This window comes from Equus caballus, chromosome 8 (genome assembly GCF_041296265.1).
Source record: "Equus caballus isolate H_3958 breed thoroughbred chromosome 8, TB-T2T, whole genome shotgun sequence".
NCBI classification, from domain to species: Eukaryota; Metazoa; Chordata; class Mammalia; order Perissodactyla; family Equidae; genus Equus; species Equus caballus.
This window is the reverse complement of record NC_091691.1, coordinates 1,720,638-1,744,467: the sequence shown is the minus strand read 5'-3', so window position 1 is coordinate 1,744,467 and position 23,830 is coordinate 1,720,638. Positions and strand designations below refer to the sequence as shown.

At 48.7% G+C, this 23,830-nt stretch overlaps 1 protein-coding gene across 11 annotated transcripts in view; it reads left to right on the top strand.

Moving 5' to 3' along the window:
• MED15 (mediator complex subunit 15) overlaps positions 1 to 23,830 on the top strand; it is a 71,719-nt gene that overhangs the window by 7,676 nt on the left and 40,213 nt on the right. For all 11 annotated transcript variants that reach the window (XM_070275217.1, XM_070275218.1, XM_003365441.5 and 8 more), the window contains one exon: positions 20,207 to 20,294. In XM_070275217.1, coding sequence (XP_070131318.1) covers positions 20,207 to 20,294 — 88 coding nt within the window. Of the gene's footprint in view, positions 1 to 20,206; positions 20,295 to 23,830 lie in introns of those variants that run through there.

Here is a 23,830-nt window from a genome sequence, read left to right as displayed (position 1 = left end):
GGCTCTGGGGTAGAATTTGCTTTCAAGCTCATTCAGGTTGTCGATGAAATTCAGTTCCATGCAGTTGTAGGACTGAGGTATCCTCGTTCCTTACTGGCTGTTAGCCAGGGCTCAGTCTTTGTTCCTAGAGGCTGCCTGCTTTGTGTCTCAACTCTTTCTCTGTGGCCCCCCTCCAGTAAGGGTGGGTTCCTCTGCCGCATATCTCTGACTTCAGCCAGAGAAAATTCTCTGTTAAAGGCTCAGATTCGATTGGGCCCACTCGGGTAATCCAGGATTATGTCCCTATTTTAAAGTCTGTAACCTTAATTGCATCTGGAAAGTCCCTTCTGCCATATTCACAGGTTCCCAGGATTAGGCATGGACATCTTTGGGGAGCCCTTCTGCCTACCAGTGCTGGGATGAGCAGTTTCAAAGGCTGGCTTCCTAACATGGTGTGGGTGTTCTCAGTTCTCAGATTTGTCTGTTTTTCTCCAGGGTTCACTTTGAAAGTCGTGATTCTTGGTGCCTTGATTTATTGTGTTCATAGAGTTAGAAGAGAGGATTTGGATTAGGATACTTGACATATTGTTAATTCCAGCTTCCTCCGGGGTTTATGCTGTTGTTTAAAGCTGGCCATCTTGGGAAATGTTTTGAACCCAAGTAATTTATAGTTGAATGAGGGCATAAAGAATGGATAGCTAAGTAGTGAGAAGTTTGAGTGGAAGGGAAAGCATCTGAGAGCAGGTTCACTGTCTTTGCCTGGCTCTTGGATATCTATCAAGAGAACAATGCTTCAGAGCATGGGCTAAATAAACTAGTCTCCCAGCTCCCACTGCAAAAGGCCCCCACTGCAAAAAAGTGGTTTTGGGTTGGGGCTGGTTAGGAGAGCCCTCCATTGCCTCTACCTCATCTGGGCCCGTCCTGGGCTGCTGCCTGCCCTCACTCTCCACTGCCTTGCTGAAAACCTGTCAGTGATTTCTCGGATGTCCCACCCTCCCAGCCTTGACGGTGGCCTGGCCTAGCCACCTCTTCTCATAACCCCCATCCTGTTTCAGCCTCTTTGGTCTTTCATCTTCTTGAACACTCCAAGTTCTTTTTCTCTCTCTTTAAACAATTTATTATCAAATATTTAAGTATTCAATAATAGGTAGACTTCCCCCTGCTGTATTCATGACCAGCTCCTTCTCATCATTTAGGTGTCTGCTTAAATATCAGATTCTCAGGATTCTTCCTTGTCTACCCTCCCTGAAGCTGATCACTCCTTTGATATGTTGTATTTCAGCCCCTTTTAGTTTCCCACAGGACCCCGATCCTACAAAGCATGGCACCTGGCGTATAAACGCTTATTGAAGAGTGCAAGAGTAAGTATTTTCCTGGGTGCTGTATGCATCACCCTCTCATATGACAGTGGCATTCTGTACCTGTACAAACGTGCATTGTGTAGCTCTGAAACCCTCCACTTTGTCCTCTCGTTAGCTGAGTGGCCTCGGATACTTAACCTTTCTGGATCGTCTCCCAGATGATCTGTGAAATGTCAGGAGTCCAGTCTGTCTCACAGGGATGGTGGGAGGGAAAATGAAGAGACCTCTGTTCCATTCCTAGTAGAGGGCTCAGGACTCAGCCATGAGTTCCCTGACGCCGCCTTCCTGGGCCCTTGCAGGGGTAGGAGCCTTGGATGATGAAAGTGAAACCCCTGAGCCTCGTTAGGGGAATTGATGACACTTAAAGGAGCCTGTGGGGAGGGTAGTTGTGAACCTGTTGGTGGGGTCAGATAAGCTCTTTCTTGAACATTCGCTCTCCCTGCAGGACCATGGGAGAAGCCCCCCTTAGAGCTCCCGAGCCAGCCTTCCCTGAAGGATTGTTGGGATAGTGTTGAGCATGTCTATGGTCTGTAGGCTCCCAGAGAACAAGCATGTGTAAGTAGTGACCAGCACTGCACCTGACAGAGAGTGGGTAATCAGTGAATGAGTAAGAGGACTTCATCAATCATTTTTTCCCAATTCTTTGAGATTTTTTTTCCATCTTATTCTTGAGACTTTTGTGCCTCCCACCCCTGAGTACAGCAGATTGCACATATAGTAGTGGAATAAATAAATGTCTGTTGGGCTGAACAGATTGCAGAGGGGAGGAGACCCTGGGGAGGAGGGTAGCCCCATATTGGGGTTCTCATCAAATGCTAGGTGGGGCTCAGGGAGCATGGAGCAGAGTTGGGACAGACAGGTCAGCCACCTCTTCTGGTGAAGCCCCCAAGGGAGATGTGAGCTCTACATTGGCAACCTAGGAGATGCAGATATTTCAGCCTAGATGGTAAGGAGAAAATTGAGTGCTGTTTAGCCAGAAACAAAATAAAACAAAGCAAATAAACAGAAAACAAACAACTGAACAGCAACTACCAAGGGTCTGGAGAGGCCCTCAGAAGGATGGATAGTGCCCTGAAACTTGCACGTCCAGATCCTCCCTGTTGGTTTTGGTCCCTCGCACAGGCAGAAGTGGATGAGTCTTGGCCGAGCCTTTTCTGTGGCTTATCCCACTCAGGCCTCCCAACAGCCCTGTGCCCTCCTGGTGCTTTTCTGGCCCTTGTTTTCCAGCGGGGAAGCTGCTGAGCCCTGCTGCTTTCTTCCAGCCTGGTTTTTGTCTAAATGCCTGGGCTCGTTTCTGTGTATAACCCACTGCTAGAATGTCCACTCCCTGAGGCCAGGAGCCCTGTCTAATCACCTCCAAGCCCCAGTGCCCCTGATGGCAACCAAGAAGTGATTGTTGAGATGCTGACTTAAGAGTCCTGACCCTTGGCTGTACTGTGTCTAGACCAGGAATGACAGTGACCCGAGGGGACCTCAGTCATCTAGCTGCTCAGGAGTCCGGGGCTTTCTCAACAGCAGCAGCTGACATGTAGTGGGTGTGCTGTGTCAAGGCCTGTTGCAGAATTTGACATGTGTTAGCTTATCGTCTCTTCATGCCTGCCCTGCCAGATGTACTTGTTCCCATTTTTAAGATGAAGAAGCTGATGCAGAGAAAAGAGGCCACTGCTGCTTACAGTTATACTCTGCATGTTACAAATGAATACTTGCTGAAGTGTAGCAGGACAGGAGAGGCAAACTGTCTTTTAATCTTTGAAAGAGGTCATGCCTTTTTTGCGGTAGTGGGGAGACAACAGCTGGAAATTAACCCAAGCCAAGTGCACTGGGAGAGCCAGTTAGAGGAGCCTGCTGGTGGTGGGCATCCTGTTGGCAATTTTAGCAACTCCATATGGGTCTTTGGGCCCCAAGCAGTGGCTGGCCCTTCTGCCACTGTTTGGCACAGCACCGCAAGCCCCAGTTGATCTTTAGCCTCTACACAGGCCGCAGCCAGCCCCTGAGCCCCACCAGCTCCCTTTTGTAGGTGACCCCACCCACCTACCACAGCTGCAGCCCTTCTGTCCATTCCTGACCAGGAATCTTCCAACTGTTACTGCCATTCCTGACTGGGGGCCTGTGGCTAGTCTAGGACCTGTGTTTGCCATTTGAATTGGGTAGGACTGTGACCACATGTTTGTCTCCCTGCCGCTGTCACGGAAGGCCTGGGGGTACCTGTTTCCTTTAAAGCATTCCTCAGGACAATAATGTTGGCTACATACCCAAAGGGTACATTTTAAGGGAATTCTGGTGAATTAAAAAAAATTCGAAATGGAAAGTTTAAATCATAAAACTAAATAGTGTAGTTTAAAAATTCCATGACCATGTACCCACCACCCAGCTTCAAGTTTTCAACTCTTGCTTCGTGGACTCCACACCCTGCCGCCAATTATTTTGATAATGTTTGGCAGCCCACTGCCTGTGGATTCAGCTCGGAGCCTGAATCCGTCCTCCAAGGTCTGTGCCTGCCTGCCCACCCCATCCTGCTGGGCTGCCCAGAGAGCCTCACAGGACCCCAGCTTTTTCTTGCCCTGGCTGCTCTGTGTCCTGTTTGTTCCCCTGCCTGAGAGACCCATCCTTCCCATGGCTGAGCATTGCAGTCCCATCCCACTCACCCTGCCAGGACACTGGGCCTCCGGCTGAGCCCCTGCTCTTCACACACACTCTGTTACCTGTTTGCATTCGGATTGTTTGGAAGCTTCTTCCTCCCCTGGTCTGAATCCCTCCTGGCAGGAACACTACAAGTGTTTGTGAATCAGAGTTGATTCTTGCCTTGCTGGGAGTGCTGTGGTGTGCAGGATTCCAGAGTACCATTGTGGCGCCGTTGAGGCTCTGTGGTGATAGTGGGCCACCCTGACAGGCATTCACCTCAGAGTTGGAGAAAGTCGTAACACTCGTATAAGAAGCTGCAGGCAGACCGGCATCCTCACAAGCCACTGCTGGGTGCACATAAATTAGGCCATTTTTCTGGAAGACTGGCGATACTATTTATGCCAGTAACCTTAAAATGTCCGTTTCCTTAGGAATTCCTCCAAGGCTATAAGCAAGAGAGTGTTCAAAGCCTGGTTGTGATGAGGATGCTGACCTCCGCATCATGTCCGGTGTGGGACAGAGGAAACAAGCCAGCGGTGGGAGCTGGGTTAGATTTGTTGTTGTAGCTATAGGTGGCAGGTTTGGTGCTCCTGTTAAAAAGGTTGTGGGAGGGGACAGCCCTGTGGCCAAGTGGTTAAGTTTGCGCCCTCTGCTTCAGTGGTCCAGGGTTTCACCGGTTGGGATCCTGGGTGTGGACATGGCACTGATTATCAGGCCATGCTGAGGCGGTGTCCCACATAGCACAACCAGAGGCACTCACAACTAGGATATACAACTGTGTACTGAGGGGTTTTGGGGAGAAGAAGAAGAAGAAATTTAAAAAAAAGAAGATTGGCAACAGATGTTAGCTCAAGTGCCAATCTTTAAAAAAAAAGAAAAAGTTGTGGGAGATGCTCCGTAACATGTTGATATCCAGCAGAGCAGGTTAGCAAGCAGGATGCGTAGTACAGGCTGAGTTTTGTTAAATAGATGTCCTTAGCTGGTCATCTGAGTGATTTTAATTTTCTTTGTAATTTTTAGTACATATATATATTGTGTATTTTTGTTAACAATAAACATATATTCCTTTCGTAATCAGAAATCTTTGAAAAAGAAGTAGACTCTGTTTGCAAGTGAGGAGGAGGTAAGCCATAGTCACACAGATAGCTACTGTAAGGTGGAAAGTCATCATGTACTCTGCCTTCAGGGTGGGTATCCTCCCTCCGCTGGGCCCTAAGTGCCAACTCAACCTTTTTAAGATGATTCTATCCTTTCCATGACTGCTAAGAAGTGTCAACTTTAAAATAAAATAGTCAATTGTCTTACCAGCAAAATGAGTTTATTTGGGAATAGCCAGAGGAATTGCAATTTGGGAATTGCAAACTATGGCGGACCATAGGCTAATCCAGATAACAAAGGAAGAGAGCTTGCTTTTCTAGAGAAAAAGGGGGAGTTGAGAGGGGCCGTTCTGAATGAAAGTTCATTGGAGGAGGGTAAGAGTTCAGGGTGGCAACAGCTCCTCATTAGCTGAGTTGTGGTGTTTTCCATTGCCTATGCTTATTGCTGGATGAGAAGAAAATCTTCCTTTCTCTTGCAGAGGGTAGTAAAGTAGTAGGCAACTTCCTGTTGGAGATGCAAGGCACAGTCTCTTGCTGTTTGGGGTTACTGACGATGAGTGGTAGGGAGTAATAACTCCCTCTAAGGCCTTCGCAACTTGAATTTTAGTTGAGATTTCCTTCGTTACTTTTTTTTTTGAATTTTTTTTGTTGAGTTCATAATAGTTTACATCGTTGTGAGATTTCAGTTGTACATATTTCTTGTCTGTCACCAGGCAAGTGCTCCCCTTCACCCCCTGTGCCCACCCTCCATTTCCCTCCCCCAGTAACCACTGAACTGTTTTCTTTGTCCATGTGTTTGTTTATATTCCACATATGAGTGAAATCATATGGTGTTTGTCTTTCTCAGTCTGGCTTATTTCACTTAGCATAGTACCCTCCAGATCCATCCATGTTGTTGCAAATGGGAAGATTTTGTCTTTTTTTATGGCTGAATAGTATTCCATTGTATATATACATACCACATCTTCTTTATCCAGTCATCTGACGATGGGCACTTGGATTGTTTCCATGTCTTGGTTATTGTGAATAGTGCTGCAATGAACATAGCGGTGCATGTGTTACTTTGGATTGTTGATTTCAAATTGTTTGGGTAGATACCCAGTAGTGGGATAGCTGGGTCTATGGTAGTACTATTTTTAGTTTTTTGAGGAATCTCCATACTGTTTTCCATAGTGGCTGTACCAGTTTGCATTCCCACCAGCAGTGTATGAGGGTTCCCTTTTCTCCACATCCTCTCCAACATTTGTTGTTCTTTGTCTCCGTAATTATAGCCATTCTGATTGGTGTAAGGTGATATCTCATTGTAGTTTTGATTTGCATTTCCCCGATGATTAGTGATGTTGATCATCTTTTCATGTGTCTGTTGGCCATCTGTATATCTTCCTTGGAAAAATGTCTGTTCACATCCTCTGCCCATTTTTTGATCGGGTTGTTTGTTTTTTTTGTTTGAGTTGTGTGAGTTCTTTATATACTTTGGAGATCAACCCCTTGTCTGATAAATGATTAGCAAATATTTGCTCCCAGTTAGGGGGTTGTCTTTCCATTTTGTTCATGGTTTCCTTTGCTTTGCAGAGGCTTTTTAGTCTGATGTAGTCCCTTTCATTAACTTCTTCTTTTGTTTCCCTTACCCTAGTAGACATGGTATTCAAAAAGATGTGGCTAAGACAAATGTTGGAGTGCACTGCCTATATTTTCTTCTAGGGTTTTTATAGTTTCAGTTCTTACATTCAAATCATTAATCCATTTAGAGTTAATTTTTGTGTATTGTGCAAGATAATGGTCTACTTTCATTCTTTTGCACGTAGCTGTCCATCCTTCATTACTTGTCACAGAAGCATTCCCCTTTTTTATTTTATTAAGATCAGCCCTAAGCTAACATCTGCTGCCAGTCCTCCTCTTTTTGCCAAGGAAACCTGGCCCTGAGCTAACATCTGTGTCCATCTACCTCGACTTTACATGCGGGATGCCTACCACAGCATGGCGTGCCAAGCGGTGCCATCTCCGCACCTGGGATCTGAACCGGTGAACCCTGGGCCGCCGAGAAGCAGAATGTGTGAACTTAACTGCTGTGCCACCAGGCTGGCCCCTCCCCTTTTAACTGAAACTGTCCTTCCCGCTGACCGTCCCTCTGTGCTGGTGCGAGAGCCCCAGCCAGATGTTCCCTGGTACGTGCCAAGCCCTCTGGTTACCTTTATGGCTGGCTCTCCCTCTGTCGTTCTTTCTCTTCTGTGTCATAGATTTGGCCTTGGCCTCATCTCTTCCTCATGACCCCTGATGGCTTAGCCCATGGCCGTGCCTACTTCCTCTTGTGTTTGTAGAGCCCTCATTAGGTACATCCTGGATGCACCGAACAGATGAACTCTTTTTTCCTGTTTTTACACTCATTTTTTTGTCTTGCCAACTGTATTATAAATTCCTTGAGTGTAGGATCTGGTCTTATACCTCTGGATCTCATTGAGCTCCTAGCATGGTGCTCAGAGGAGAGCTGTATAATAATTGCAGGTATGGTTGTAGAAAACTACAACTGTGCACTTAACCGCTGCGCCACCAGGCCAGCCCCGAGCCTTTCTTTTTTTTAATTGAGACATTTATTTAAAGACAAAGTGGAATCCACGCTCTTACTAGATGGTTCTGTTTAGCAGATAAGCAAAGGAGTTCCCAATCCCAAAGAACAAAGAGAATGCACTAGGAGCCCAGGGCCAATCCGTGAAACCACCACCCTGGAAGGGAGACGCTCCCCTCCAGTTTAAAAGGGAATTGCTTACTAACCTAGGTGGGGCCTGTTTATAAAGGTCTGTGATTGAATGAGTTAAGTATCTTGAGGTGGATTCACTGGTACTTAGGACAGTGAGTCCTTGGAGAAGACATTTAACCTCTTGAAGTCCCAGTTCTCCTTACTTTGAGCTTTTTCTTTTGAGATGTTTCAAATATACAGAGAGTTGCAAGCATAGTATACAGAGTGCTTGGGCCTACCCTTCCCTCAAATTCACTGATTCTCTCACTTACACACATCTTCTTGGTACTCATACTTGATGAATAGCAGCCGAATGCTGTCTTGCTCCCTCTTCCTTCTGAACCCTATTCCGTCTTAGCCTTTGGCCCTGCAGTCTTCTCTTAGCTCTCTGCCTGGGAATCTGCCAAAGGGGTAGGGGTGGGTAAGGAACTGTAGTGAGATGTTACCTGGCTACAGGTCAGCCTTTGAGCTGAGCCGCTAGTATCCATCTGAGAGAGGGACAGCAAGGCAGGTAAGGGGCATCTAGGCCAAGGGCCCAGACCAGAAAGGCCCCCCTGCCTCTTGGGCTCCTGCTCTTCCCAGCCTGTGTACCCTGAGCTCCTTCCTGTGCAGGCTTTGGGGAGAGAGTGCATGTCAGTTAAGAAATGGGTCTTCCGTGTCTCCACTGTCCTTCTGTTCTGCTTTCCCCTCTTTCCAACTTCCTTTCAGTCCTCATCACAGGTGACGTTTGAGGAAGTGATCTGGCTTCCGTGTATGGGAGGGAGCCCCTGTTATAAAGTAGAAAGAATGCTGGATTTGCCCTGAGAAGCCCTGATTGATCGCCCCGGGCCCTTTAAACACCGCTAGTCCGCTTTGATTCCTGCTAGGGAGGATTCACGCTTGTGAAAATGCTGCGGGAGTCCTGCCAGGTGCTTTGTAGTTGGAATTCAGGCAAGAGGCTGTTCAGGTCCCAAACTAAGGATGGGCAGGGGCAGGATGCTGGGGCCAGGGCTCAGGAGCTCTCTCGTCTCAAGTACTGTTTCTTTGTATTGAAGTTAACATGCCTCCTACAGCGAACAGCACAAGGACGCAAATCATGCCAAGTGAATGTTCACATATGTAAATGACCCCATAGCCACCAGCCAGACCTACGTCTTGAACAGGCCCAGCACCCAGCAGGCTCCTCCCTGGGCTTCAGCCAGTGCAGACCCTGCCACACTCTTCTGATTTCCCTGGCCATGGACACATTTGTTCTTGAACTTCCTGTTGTTGTAATTACGTTCAGTGCAATCTTGTGTCTGGCTCCTTTCATTCCGCATCAGGTCCATGATTCATCATCCTGGGTAGCAGTTGTTCTTATTTATGCCATGTGTTATTCCATTGCATGACTCTACCCCAGATTACTTTTCTGTTCTATGCTTGATGGATGTTGGGGTTAGGTCCTTGTTGGCTATGTGAAGACAGCACCAGGGGTGTTTTGGGTCATCTGGTACATACAGACTCTCTGGGTTATGCACCCAGGGCTGAGTTGAGGGGTGTGGCCTTCAGCTGCAGCACATTCTGCCAAACAGTTTTCCAGGCGCTACCAATTTACATTCCTACCAGCCACGTAGGAGAGTTCCACTGGCGTTGTCAAGGAACCTGCCTTTATAATAAGAACCCTTGGGGACTGTGCATGCGTTTATGTGGGAGGAAGGGGAGGAGAGAGATGGGTGTGCATCCCAGAGGGAGCTGGCCCTGATTCTATGCTGATTCTGAGAGGTGGGCTGCAAGGTGATGATGTGCAGAATGTGTAGGGGTGTCAACTCTTCAAGGAGAAAAGTCCTGCAGCCAGTGGGAGATTCAGGGAAGAGTAGTCAGCTGCAGGAGGCATGTGGGTGAGCTGTCCTCGTGTTTGGGTGGAGGCGGTAGAGGAGATGGAGCAGAGGACTGTGGTGGGCAGAGCAGATGTGGAGAAAGACAGGGATGAGAGGGATGTGGACACAAGAACACCAGTCCCAGCGGCTTGGGCCTGTCTCCATCTCCTCTTTTGGTCAGTGTGTTCAGGACTTGTGGGTGCAGTACTTCATTCCCTTCCAGATAACACTGGAGAGGATTTCAAAACAGAAAGGTGTTTTCCATAATCTCTGCCCAGAGATGGCTGTTACTGACATTTTGATCTGTTTCCTCCAGTCTTGTTTCTGTGTGAGTATAATTTTATTTGCATGTATTTTAAATATGTAAAAATATATCTATCTGTATTTTTATTTTATTTATTTGTTTATTTGTTTGTTTTGAGGAAGATTAGCCCTGAGCTAACATCTGCCTCCAATTCTCCTTATGCTGAGGAAAACTGGCTCTGAGCTAACATCTGTGCCAATCTTCCTCTACTTTTTATATGTGGGATGCCACCACAACATGGCTTGATGAGCGGTGTGTAGGACCACGCCCAGGATCCAAACCAGCAAACCCTGGGCCACTGAAGTGGAGCACGCAAACTTAACCACTCGGCCACAGGGCCGGCCCCTGGAGAGCTCTTGAGAGTAAGTCTCCTCCAGGCTCCTCTGCACAGTTATCCCGCATGCTTGACCTGAGCATTTTGTTTACTATCTTGTTAAAGGTTCCATTATGGATTTTTCCAAACATTCACGGAAGTAGAGATAATAGAAAAATGGTCTTCCAGGTACTTTGAGAGTTAGCCACATATAGCCAATGTTTCACCCATCCCTCCCTGGACTGTTTTAAAATCGCATCCCAGACACTGCATGATTTCAACTGCCAGTACTGGAGTACAGCTCTCTAAAAGATGGAGCTTCCCTCCCGCCCCCAAATGCCACAGAATCATGTGAGGTAATCATTTTAATAAATTCTTGGGTTGGCAGAGAGCATCCTTACCACATGGTTGCCTGGTAGTGACTGGGACGTGCTAGGGGCTGTAACTGGGGGCGCTGGAGTGGTCCCAGGCCTGGAGCCCAGAGTCTAGTGCCTGGAAAGGGATCAAGAGGCCCCTCCAGCTCTCCTGGTTCTCTTAAGGCCAAACGAGCAGATTTGAATAAATGACGAACTCCTGTAGTCTTCTGAACCAGCTCAAATAACTACATGCTCTTTAAAGGACAGTGGTGTTTTCTCTAGGTGTAGTTTTTTCATTGATCTGGTTCCTTGGGAATTAAGAAATCTTGAGAGGAGAAATTGGAGAGCTTAAACAACCTAAGAGGAATGTGAAGAAAGTGTTTTAAGTTTCTTGTGTTTGTATGATTAAAAAATTTTAATACCCTTTCTTACATGTAGGTGGATGGTTAAATTCTGAAATACCTTTTTTTTTTTTTCTGCTTGAGGAAGATAGCCCTGAGCTAACATCTGTGCCAGTCTTCTTCCACTTTGTATGTGAGTTGCTGCCATAGCATGGCTGACGAGTGGTGTAGGTCCACGCCCAGGATCTGAACCTGCAAACCGGGGCCGCTGAAGTGGAGTGCACTGAACTTAACCACTACGCCACGGGGCCAGCCTCTGAAATACATATTTTTATCTTGTTAAAAACCACTTTTTTTTTAAGGTTTTATTTATTTTTAAAATTTTTCCTTCTTCTCCCCAAAGCCCCCAGTACATAGTTGTATATTTTAGTTGTAGGTCCTTCCAGTAGCATGTGGGACGCCACCCCAGCATGGCCTGATGAGCAGTGCCATGTCCGCACCCAGGATCCGAATCAGCAAAACCCTGGGCCGCCAAAGCGGAGCGTGCGAAGTTAACCACTTGGCCACAGGACCCGCCCCTAAAAAGCACTTTTATGTTTCTTTAAAAAGTCAGAGAACCAGAATGCAGAAGTGTGCTGACAAAGAAGTCGCAGTCGGGGATCTGGCCTGGCAAACATGCTTGCAGCTCCCTGTGAGTTTCAGAAGACGCCCTCCCTGTTGAGGGCAGGTGTTTGCTTTCCTTACTGTTGGAGGCTAAACAGTTGGTGTATTATCATTTCCTGCCTCTGAGATGAAACCACTTGGGGCGTTGGGGCAGTAAATCACAGCCGCAGAACCGAGAGAAGACCTAGGAGGGCACAGGATGCTGCTCTGTAGCTGTCTGAGGACCTGGTATATGGTCAGAAGACTCGACTGAACAACCCTGTGCGGGTGGAGGGCAGGGAAGGAATTTTCTGGCTGTAGTTGTGGTGAGGTACCTCTCAGGTGTGTAGGGGGTTTAGGGTGGTGACGAGGGGAGACTGCTTTGCCAAGTGCCTCTCTGACCGTTCTCTGACCCAGGGGCTACTGGGAGAACTGTGGAACATGGTAGGCTTTTTGAGACACTCCTGGGGTTCAAAATTGCTGATGAAGCAGAAGTTTCTTGTCTCTATGTTGACTGAGTCGGAAAGTTTAGAAAGTTGAAGGAGACCTTTCTTGATAATAACTGACGTTCACTGAGTATTTCTGCATGGCAGATTCTGTGGCATACTCTGTATGTGCTTTTGCTTTTTTTTTTTTTTTTTTTGGTGAGGAAGAGTGGCCCTGAGCTAACATCTGTTGCCAATCTTCCTTTTTTTGTCTCCCCAAAGCCCCAGTACATAGTGTATATCCTAGTTGTAAGTCCTTCTAGTTCTTCTATGTGGGACGCCTCCCTCAGCGTGGCTTGATGAGTAATGTGTAGGCCCATACCCGGGATCCAAACTGGCGAACCTGGGCTGCTGAAGCAGAGTGCATGAACTTAACCACTACGCCACCGGGCCAGCCCCTGTATGTGCATTTTATCATTTAACTTTTAATTATGTATTTTTTATTTTATCAAATTAATATATCCACATAAATTTTAAAAGTCAAGGGATGATAAAAGAATTAGGAGAAACTGTGGTGGTTTCCTACTCACCGTGTCTGCCCTGTGACTCTGCTCTTTTTCTGGCATATGCCAGTGATTCTAAGTACTGTGCATGTGCTGCCCTCTCTAGTCGTGATGTTTATGAGTTTTATGAATTATCTATTGACTTTCTCTTTGGCTTTGTACAGCCATTCTCTCTGCTGCTCCTTCATTCTGCCAGTATTTTACCTTCTGGGTAAATCGGTAATGAACGCTTACGTTTCGTTCCTACACAAATGGTATTCACAGCTGAGTGTAGTGGTGTACTGTGATCGTTTTTTCCCCCTAGAAAAAATTGCCTTCTTAAAAATCGGCCTAGCTTTCTGTGTACCTGTGGTTAACTCTTCCCATATCTTCCAGTCACCTCTCTGGGACAGTTCTCCCTGTGCTAAGTGCTACCAGGCCATCTCTCGGTTCCAACCTTTTTCCTGGACCTCCTTTGTGGAGCCCTCGTGGGCAGTGGCCAGGGGCGTGGTGAGGACAGACCTCGGTGTGCTTGTTTCTTGTCCGCTGTTGGGTCTCTGGTTTTGTGTATCCTGTGTTTTGTTCTTTTGGGTTCACTCACTCATAACACTCGCTTCCAGAGAAAGTGCTTGTGGGAGTTCAGTTTCTGGAGGCTGTGTCAGTTTGCGTGCATATAGACTTCTGGGTTGGAAATACTTCCTTAACGATTGGGAAGCATGTCCCTCTGCTTTTTTCCTCCACTGCTGCTTTTGTGATGGCCCAGTGCTTCTCCTCTTAGTAAGCTTTACTGTGGCTTGCCTTGATCCCAAAACTCGCGTCCTGTGCTTCAGGGGGGAGGTTCCTTCGAGTCATTTCACGGGGAATTTCATTCCTGCCACTCCCTGTGCTTACTCTCCTGATGTTTGAATGTTGGCCCTTTGGCCCTCTTCTAATTTTTTTAATCTTTTATCTCCTGTTATCCATCTGTTTGTTAGCTCTCTTCTCTGGGGGATTTCCTCAGTTTTATCTCTGACCTTTCACTGCTAATGCTTTTATTTCTAAGAACTCTTTTTTTTTTTTTTGTAATCTGACTTTTCCCATTTTATAGCATCCTATTCTTGTTAAATGGATGCAGTGTTTTAAAGATAGTTTCTTGACATTGTCTTCTTCCTGCTGAGTTTCTGATAGCTCCAAACGACTTTTCTCCTAGGGTCTTTGTCTACCATGTTAGAGTGTCTGGGAGCCCTTGGTTGGCTGCTCACTCTAAGAGAGGGGCACTGCAAAGGCAGGTGGACTCTCTGAGCACAAGGTGGCCTGTCCACTGGGAGGTTCACTGGGGGCTTATGTGGCTTCAGGTCTCTGAGTCTTTCCTCCAGAACATGGTCTTCCAAATGCTGGGCTGCAGGCTGAAGGCCTGGGCGCCGTGCTGCAGGAAGCCGTGGGTAGGGAGGTGGGCAGGCGGCCGAGTCTCAGCACTTGGTATGGATCCAGTCACTCGGATGGCCATGCAGTCTGCTGCTTTCATTATCCTCCCCATGCCTTCTGAACCGGGTGGGTTGACCCCCCTGTCCAATGACTCTCCTTTCTATGCTTTTCCATAGAATAAATCTCTAGCTGTCTCCTGGTGTGGAGGTGGTTACCCAACAATGTGAAGTGGGGGAGGGCATGCGGGCATGGCTTTCTCCTGGGAATCCTTCCATTTGCCCTTGGACCCACGAGCACCTGGCACACCCTGTCCTGAGCCTCGCAAAGTTCTAGGCCTGTCACCAGGTTGGCTCTCAGCCCTCCTCACTGTCCCTTACTTAGCACTCCATTTTCTTGATTGGCTTGCTGTGTCCATCACCACCCGCCATCAGCTTTCCAGCCTCTGAGAGGCTGTTCTTGGGGCCGCCACTCCCATTCTTCCCGTCTTTGTGAGTTTGTGTTAGAGAAAAACAAAATCCCTTTTTTCTGTGCTTTAAGTAAGGTTTTGGTATGGAACAAAATTAGATGTGCAGGTTCAGTCCCTCGTTCCAACTTGGAGATTCCTATCTCGTTTAATTTTGTTTTTGCAATGAAATGTTTCAGGGAACACGTTAATTTGGATTGTGATGTCAGCTGGCTCAGCTGAAGCCAGTGCCTCCCCTGTCATCTGGCTTCGTCCTTCTGCAGGCAGAGGTTTCCTCTCTTCAGAGGGCCAGAATAGTTCATTTGGAACCTGTGTGTTTTTCATTCTGACTGATTCCTTATCATCCTCCTCTCCAAATAAATTCCTGATTTTTAAAAAATTTGATGCCTAAGAGGGTGTAATATTTTTGAGGAACAAACCAAAATTACAGAGTGAAAAATAGGTCCCTTCTGAATTGAAAGTATGAAACCCATAGATGTGATGAGAATCAGTGAAAGTTGGTTTCCCTCTCAGGGCCAGTGTAGTGATTTGCTTTCCTTCTGGTCCATCTTCACTTCCTATCCCTTCTGGAGGCGGGCTCAGTGGATGCCTTGGCACTGGGGCAGGGCAGAAGCTTCGGGGCCGGCCTCATCCACATGCGGTGTATGGGCCCAGCTGGCATTTAGGGAGGGTGGGGCAATTCTCTCTTGTGCTGGCCTGAACTGTGCCTTATGCTGAGAGCTTGCCCCCAAACATGCAGGGCCATTGCAAAGGCCTGGGGTGAGAGTGGGCTGGGTACTTGAGCATCAGGGCTGGGCTTGAGCTGCAGAAGGCCTGGAGTATTAGGAGCACCTTTTCCTCTCTCTCTGGTAGGTGGCTGGTGAAAGTGTGGTAGAAATCTTTTTTAATCTGGCAAAATCTTTTTCCCTTTATGGTGTCTGCTTTTGGTGATGTGCTTAGGAAGGATTCCTCATCCCGATATTATATAACTATCCTCTCGTTGACTTCTGGCACTTTTATGATTTGGGTTTTTACACACACAAGGTGAAGGGTCGCACAAGTGAGCTGCATGCTTCTGTCCCAGACGGGTGAACAGACTGTTTGCACACATAGGCGGCACTTCACCTGGAGGCTTCTCTTGAGGAGTGGCGTGAGGCTGGCCAAAACTCCCGCCCCATGAGAGGTCACTTGGTTGATGGGTGTTGTGGTTCTCAAATCAGAAGTTTCCTCTGGGAAGAGTGAACGTCTGTCACACAGATGGATGGGCAGAAGGCATCCTGTGCACCTGAGGTCAGGAGGGTGAGTCTGTGACCCACAGGGGAAGAACCTTTCTGCTTTAGACACCAGCAGAAGACCAGAGGAGCTCATTCTCCTAGAAATTGAAGCATTCATTCAGCAGTGGGGAAAGAAGTTAGACCTGGGCAAAGAGGCCTGGAAATGCCAGGGGCAGTGTTGAGGAGAGAGGTGTCAGGAGAGGTGAGAGGACCCTTGGTGTGAACCAGGCCCTTTAGAATGGAGCTCAGGCAGCCGGAGGGCAGGGGAGACTGCTTCATGCTTCTGATCAGCATACCTGTGTGAAGGCCCCTCCTGAGAAATTCGCAGCCCAATAAGGCTATGGAGCTGCGCACCGAGGGGGCACGCTTCCAGGTGGCTCGTAGTTCCAGTGGGAGAAGAGCTCTGCCTGAAGAAGCCACACACGCTCCCTGCTGTCATCTGCTAGGAAGGGGGCGACACAAACGTCATCACACATTGGAGGTATTTTGGGATGCACACTTAGGCCGACTGTTCTGTTTTCTTTAACACACACTAGTGCTTCCTGTGTGCCAAGTGCCTGACGATGTTAACTCCTGTAATCCTCAGAACAGCCCTGTGATGTGGGCACTGTCACCATCCTCCCTCTGCAGGTGCCAGCGTGCAGGTGCTGCCTTATCTAGGGTCCTCGGCTTGGGGGAGGAGCCATGAGAGACAGCCTGGGGCATTAGCACACTTCGAGCTTATGTCCACATAAACCTTCCCAAGGACACACAGTTTGCCAGTTTTTTGGCTTTATCCTATGCTGATTCAGATTACAAGTACTACAACTGGACTCTGGTTGAAAATTGAGTTTCCCAATTTGCGGACAGGGTGGAGATGAGGAAGAGCAGGTCGTGCCAAGGCTGGGCCTGTCCTCACACTGTGCCCCTTCTGTGTACCTCCCTTCATCCTGGCCACAGCCCTTTTAGAGTGCTCCTTTACGAGGAGGACATGCTTAGGGGTGGAGTGCCTCTCCCAAGACCCAGAGCTGGCGAGTAGCCAGGTCGGAATTTGAGCCCCGGTCCTTGCGATTCTGGAGCCTAGGCCCTCCCTCCTCTGTCTGCTTCCTGCCCCTGCCACTTGGACATGCTTGTTCGATGCTTGATTTCCCCGGTCCCTGCCACACCGATTCTCAGTTCTGCACATCGTGTGCCATCAAAATGCATGGTGTTACCACTCCTTGTGTTAAAATTAGCCAGTTTTTTGGTCCAGTGCTGATTATTGCCTGCTGCACACGGAGGTGCGTACCACAGTCTTTGCTCTCAAGTTGTTCATAGGGCAGTGGGGCCAACAGCCAGAAAGCCAGCAGTTCCCACAGGAGGTGCCGCGGGTGTAGTTGAAGTGACCATGGAGTTTCCTTGAGGCAGAGAGTAGGGGTGCCCGGGTGGGAGCAGGGTCAGAGGGCCCAGCAGACATGGCTGGTGGGAAGGTCAAAGCAGCGTGCCAGGCAGCAGGGCTCTGGGGGAGTGAGCGGAGCAGATGGATGAAGGAGTGAGTGGGCTTCTCAGCTGCATGGGCTGCCTGCCTCTCTGGTAAGGAACGAGGCCTTGAAGCACACGGGGACATACAGGCCACTTCCCATGCCCACTGGCAGTCGTGTGGCTCAGGTAGCTCCCAAGGGGAGGGAGTTGGGGTAGGAATGGAACCTGGAAACAGGAGCTGTTCGGAGGGGATTGCCACAGGTACAGTGAGAAATGAGGTCAGGATTTGAACTTTAGGGAATGGAGGTTAGAATTGGGAAGCCAAGCGGGGGTTCCCAGGTTTCTTGCCTGGGTGATTGGTGGACACAGAGCTAAGGTTACAGGGTGTTTTCTTGGTGTGCCACCACTGGCCGCTCAGGTGGGGTCTGCCCAGTGAGGGCATCCTCCAGACCCCTGGTGGGGATCTCACAGGGCCTGTGTGATGGATCACGTCCTCCTCTAGGAGGCTCCGGTCTAAACCAGATGCCAGTCGAACCCTGACTGGGCAGACAGGCATAGCCGTGGCAACCAGGAGGAAGCTAGACTGAGGGAGCTCGTGGAGCCCAGGACCCAGTAAGGGGCTCTGTGCTCTGAGCCAGCGTCAGTCCTCCATCCATCTTCTCAGAGGGCTGGTCATGCCCAGGCAGTGGCCACCAGACAGACTCCTTTTGTGACAGTGCTAATGCCACCCTGACAGTGTCAGATTTGTTGATGGCCATTTGGGGTCCTCCCTTGTGAGCTGACACCAGTTTTGCTCCTTGACCTCTCCCAACTGGGTGGGCCCTCGTCTTCCTGGCCTAGACCTCAAGGCTTGCTTGTGATGTGTTGGTTGTTCACAGTTGTTTCTCTGAGTCCATAACCTGCGAGTCTGCCAACCCTATCAGGCAGCTTGGGAGGACTGCTTTTAGCCAGCCAGGAGCCTGGCATAGCGTGCAGAGATTGCTGCTCTTGGGCACAGAGCCCATCTGTCTAGCAGAGTCCTATTCTCAGAGGCCTCAGCACCTCTCTCTGCCTCTCTCTGCTTCACACCTTGGCTCCTGGCTCCAGCTTCTACCCACGGCCTCCCCACTGCCCCCAAGCCGTGCTCTAGGCTGTCCAGCTGGCCAGCAAGTGTCCCCTTCTATGTCCACTGTTCTCCTCTGGGTTGCCCCGTTGGTCTGCAGCTCTGTGGCCCTCAGCTCTGGGCAAGTCTTTCTGTGACAGGGTTTGCCTCACACTGCTGTTGGGAGGTGGGAAGGGGAACAGATGTGGTCCTGGGGGGCACAGGTGAGGCACCTTTCTGAAAACTGGTCGACTCAGTCACTTCCCTTGTGGGAAATGCTCAGTGACTTAGAGCCTACCAGGTGATGTCTCTCAATCTCCACGTGTGGAGCCCCTGTCCCATGCTGGCCTCAGCATGTGCGTGCCGGGTCCTGGCCTGCCAGCCTTGCTTCCCCACGAGTCAGACTTTGAGTTGTCCTGCTGCATCATTCCTCTTGCCTCTCTCTTGTGGCCTTCGTCACATTTCCCCTCATGCATGTGTCTGCTCCACTCTGGATGCCTTTACTAGCAGGAGCCTGTTGCCATCTCCTTGCCTTTCTGCAGGCTTGAGGAAGCAAACTGGGGTAGGGACTCTGAATGCACGTGTTGAATGAGTTATCTAGCAGTGTGGTAGCTCAACGTCATTTTATTTTTCTTGATGCATTAATACAGATTTGTTTATCTCTTAGCATTTAGCCTCTTTTCTGGGATTTCTTTAAGGATTACAAACATGATTCTGCAGCCCGTGTGTGCACTCTTTCAGTGCTCTGGGGTTGGTTGGTTTGTTTGGCGTGGTCAGAAAGCTTTTGAGCAGCAGCTGGACCTGGCTTGTCTCATTCACTCGAGGTGAGGCAGCAGAGCCCTGACATGCTTGTTCATTTGTTTATCAGCAGGCCCAGCGCTGGGAAGAGAGGCAGGGAGGCGCAGCCCATGGGGCAGAAGGCAGGCTGTGAGCAGTTGGATCAGGCTCGGGACCTGAGCCTGAGCTGCCCCTTCCTTTCTAACGAATGCACAAGTGTTCTTATCGTGGTGTGGGTGTGAGTGTGGGTGTGGGGTGTGCTACCCTTCGAGGGGAGCTCCATGTGCTCGGCTCTATCCCAGCAGAGCATCAGCGTGATGAAGACCTGTAATAGGATTCCGTCTGTTATTGTACATATGTTAGCAAATGTCGGGGTTTTTTCTTTTTCTTTTTCTTTCTCCTTTTTTCTTTTTTCTTTCTCTCTCTCTTTTTTTTTTTTGCTGAGGAAAATTCACTCTGAGCTAACGTCTGTTGCCAGTCTTCCTCTTTTTGTATGTGAGCTGCCACCACAGGATGGCCACTGACAGATGAGTGCTGTAGGTCTGCGCCCAGGAACTGACCCAGGCCACTGAAGTTGAGTGCACCGAACTTAACCAGTAGGCCACCGGGGCTTGCCTGCAAATGTGTTTTTCAAGATGTTTTCCACGTTTGTGTGGTCTGTCTCCTCTTGTCTCCAGCTAGAAGTTGTTGAAGTTGGGGCTTGTCTTCTTGGTTCTACTTGGAGAACCTGCATATTCTACTTAGAGACCTTTTCCTTGGGAGGGACTGAGAGGTGACTTCACGTGGCCCCTCCATTTTACAGAGAAGTAGTCTGGAGCCAGGGTCCTACTGCCTGAGTTGGGTGGGGACTCAGGCCACTCAGAGAGCAGGAAATGAACACTGACTGGCCACCCGGCTGTCTAACGTGCACTTGATTTTGTGCTCGAGGTGAGCCATCCCCAGGCCTGCCCTCTCTGCCCCCTCGAGCCAGGGTAGCTACTTTGCTTCATGGTGACTGCCTTTCCTGTTCCTTCCTTCTAGTGACCCTGCCCTCTTACTCCCTTGCTCAGCTGACTTTCATTGCTCTGCTGAGCACCCCTCCCTTCACGCCTCTCCTGGACCTCAGCCAGGCTGGTATGCTGAGGGCCAGCACTGCAGCTGCCCTGGGGCAACTGCTGTGCAGGGCCTGCCGGGCAGGAACCTTGTAGGAGCAGACTTGTCAGTGTGTGTCAACATCTCTTCTCCTTTTATGTTTCAGCGAGGATGCCATGAGAAAAGCTGGCGTGGCCCACAGTAAATCCAGCAAGGATATGGAGAGCCATGTCTTCCTGAAGGCCAAGACCCGGGTAAGGCCCTGGTGGGTGGAGCCCTCAGGAGAGAGGCTGGGGAAGGCAAGGGTGCAGTGCAGACTCTAGCAGCCTTCTGCCTGGAGAGTAGGGATGGGGTGGCTGCTTACCAATTGATCCTGGGCACTGTTGGTGGTGCCTGCAGCACTCGGTGGGTCTTCCTGTGTGTCTGTGGTACAGGCACAGGGAGGGTACTGGGTGGACACCCAAGATGCAAGCCCTGCCTCCGGCCCCGCACCTTACTTCCATCACCCTCCATTTGTGATCAGACCTGTGAATCCTGCAGGGCACTCACTCAGGCCCCAGCTGCTCTTGCAGAAGGGATGAGAGTGCTCTGAATAAGAATTGACTCTGGGGGCTGGCCCAGTGGCACAGTGGTTAAGTGCGCATGTTCCACTTCGGCGGCCCGGGGTTCGCCGGTTTGGATCCTGGGTGTGGACATGGCGCTGCTTGGCAAGCCGTGTTGTGGTAGGCATCCCACATATAAAGTAGAGGAAGATGGGCATGGATGTTAGCTCAGGGCCAGTCTTCCTCAGCAAAAAGAGGAGGATTGGCAGCAGATGTTAGCTCAGGACTGATTTTCCTCAAAAAAAAAAAAAAAAGAACTGACTCTGTCTTCAGCCTCAGCCCTCCTGGGGGTCCTTACCTAAGCCCCACAGCACCCTGACACATGGGCCCAGAAGGGTCCCTGTTCCCTTTTGTTAAGTGATGAAGGTGATGCTCGTGGAGGTTGAGGCCTTGAGCAAGGACCCAGGCATAGGAATGTCACAGGTGAGTCACTGGGGAGCATTTCCTCTGTGTGAGCTCTTGCCCTGAACTCGGTGTCACCCTGTGAGCTTCGAGTGACCACCTCCTTTCCTCCATGTGCTCTTCCTGGGGCAGAGCTGTTTTGGTAGAAATGAAGCAGAACAGGCACAGAGAAGCCAAGTGGTTTGTCTGAGTTTACCCAGCTCATGCAAGGTGGGGCGGATACTCAGGGCTTTTGTTCTGTATGACGCCTGCCCTGCCTCACAGACCCTGAGCACACCAACCGCTCCACTGGGTGTGCCCTGTGTACCTTGTGCCCAGGTGTGGCATTGGAGCTCCAGGACACACGCATGTGCCAAGAATTAAAAGTAGATGCTGTTTATGGCCCTTGATTGGATAAACCAACTGTCAAGACATATGGGGGTCCGTTGGGGACATTTGAACATGATCTGAGTGTTTAAATGAGGTAACCTTTTGAAATGGAAAGGTAGAGATCAGTGGCTGGAGGGAGCAGGTTCCAAACCAGAAACCACCTCTACAGTCTGGTCTTAGAGGTCAGAGCACACAAGTATGTGTTTATGAATACATATAAGTGCAGGGAGGAGCTCCAGGAGCACATGTACTGAGGCGGAATGGGCTCTGCGCTCTGGACACATAGGGTAAGCATTTTCTTTTTCTTTCTATAACAACTTTATTAAGAGCGAATTCATATACTATACAATTCACCCGTTTAAACTGTACAACTCAGTGACCTTTAGGATATTCAGAGTGATGCAGCCATCACGACAATCTAATTTTAGAACATTTGTAAAGTAAATTATACCAATTAGCCATCACTCCCTATTTTCCCTCAACCCTTAGCTCTTGGCAATCACTTATCTGCTTCTTTTGTGATGGATTTACCTGTTCTGAACTTCTCATATAAATGCAATCATACAATATATGTTTTTGTGACTGGCTTCTTTTACTTAGCTTCTCCCCCGCCCCCCAGCTGAGGAAGATTGACCCTGAACTAACATCTGTTGCCAATCTTCCTCTTCTTTTTGTCCCCAAAGCCCGATCAAGTAGTTGTATATCCTAGTTGTAAGTCATTCTGGTTCTATGTGAGATGCCACCGCAGCATGGCTTGATGAGTGGTGTGTAGGTCTGCGCCCAGGATCCAAACCCCAGGCCGCCAAAGCAAAGTGTGTGAACCACGGGGCCAGCCCCCACTTAGCATAATATTTTCAAGGCTCATCCGTGAACCGCATTGTAGCATGTACTTTATTCCTTGTTATGGCCAAATAATACTCCATTATATGCATATACTACATTTTATTTATCCATTCATCATTTGGATTATTTGGACATTTGGATTATTTCCACTTTTTGGCTATTGTAATAGTGCTGTTAGGAACATTTGTGTCCAAGCTCTCCTGTGGACATATGTTTTTCATTTCTCTTGGGTGTATACTTAGGAGTGGAATTGCTGGTAACTCTTGTTTACCCTTTCAAGGAACTGCTAGACTACTTTCCAAAGCAGCTGCACCATTTTACATTCGCTTTAGCAGTCTATGAGGTTCCAGTTTCTCCATTCCTCATCAATACTTGTTTTTGTTTGTCTTTTTTATTTTAGCCATCATAATGGATGTGAAGTGGTATCCCATTGTGGTTTTGGTTTGCATTTCCCTGATAACTAATGATTTTGAGCATCTTTTCGTGTGCTTGTCAGTCATTTGTATATTTTCTTTGGAGAAATGTTTATTCAGATCCTTTGCCCATTTTAAAATTGTATTTTTGGTCTTTTTATTGGTATATTGTAAGAGTTCTTTATGTATTTTGGATACAAGTCTCTTATTAGGTATATAATTTGCAAATATTTGGGGGGATGAGATATTTTTATTGTTTCTGTTAGTTTGTATTTTCTTATAATTCACAGAACTTTGATGAAGGCATACTGAGTTATTTCAGCTTTTGAAATGCAAAACTTGTTGGTTCAGTGTTGTTGGTTATGTATTGCTTTGTAAGGAACTACCCCAAAACTTAATGGCCTAAAGCAATGAGTTATCATTCCTCCCGATTCCGTGGGTCAGGATTGGGGCAATTGGTATTGCTTGGCTGGCCATTCTGCTGGTCTCACTTGTGCCCCCTCATGCAGCTACATTCAGCTGGCAGCTGTGCTGGGGTGGAAGGTCCATAAAGGCTTCACTCATGTGTCTGCTCATCAGTTTTCCCAGTGTGGCCTCCACTTGGTGTCTCCAGCAGCATAGCCCAGACTTCCTTACAGTATGGCAGCTGGCCTCCAAGCAGAAGGAGGTGGAAGCTGTCAGTTCTCAGAAGTCTTAGAACATCACTGGGCTATAGCAAGTCCTAAGGCCAGTGCAGATTCAGGCCAGGGGGAATTGCCTCCACCTTTTGACGCGAGCAGTGGCTCTGTGTACAGGGAGGCCAGCGATTGTTGCTGGCCATCTGGAGACTGGCTGCCACAGAGACCCTCCCAGCAGCTGAGGAATAAGCCTTCCATCCTGAAGGGTGCATCTGACAGCACGACAGCCCCCTCACTGTCTTAGCCTCTGCCTTACTGCTGCCCACATACCGCACCTTGACCATTTCAGTCCCATTTCCTTTGATCAAGCTGGTTCGAAATCCCTAACTCCCAAGAGGAGGCCCTGACTATTTGGAAGAGAGGTATTTATAAGAGTGGTGTTGGAAATCTCCTCTCTCGTTTTAGAGAGACAGACGTACTGCTTGGCCATGGTTGTCTGATGTCCATCTTTTCACTACTGCTCAAGCCCACGTGGAGCTGCCTG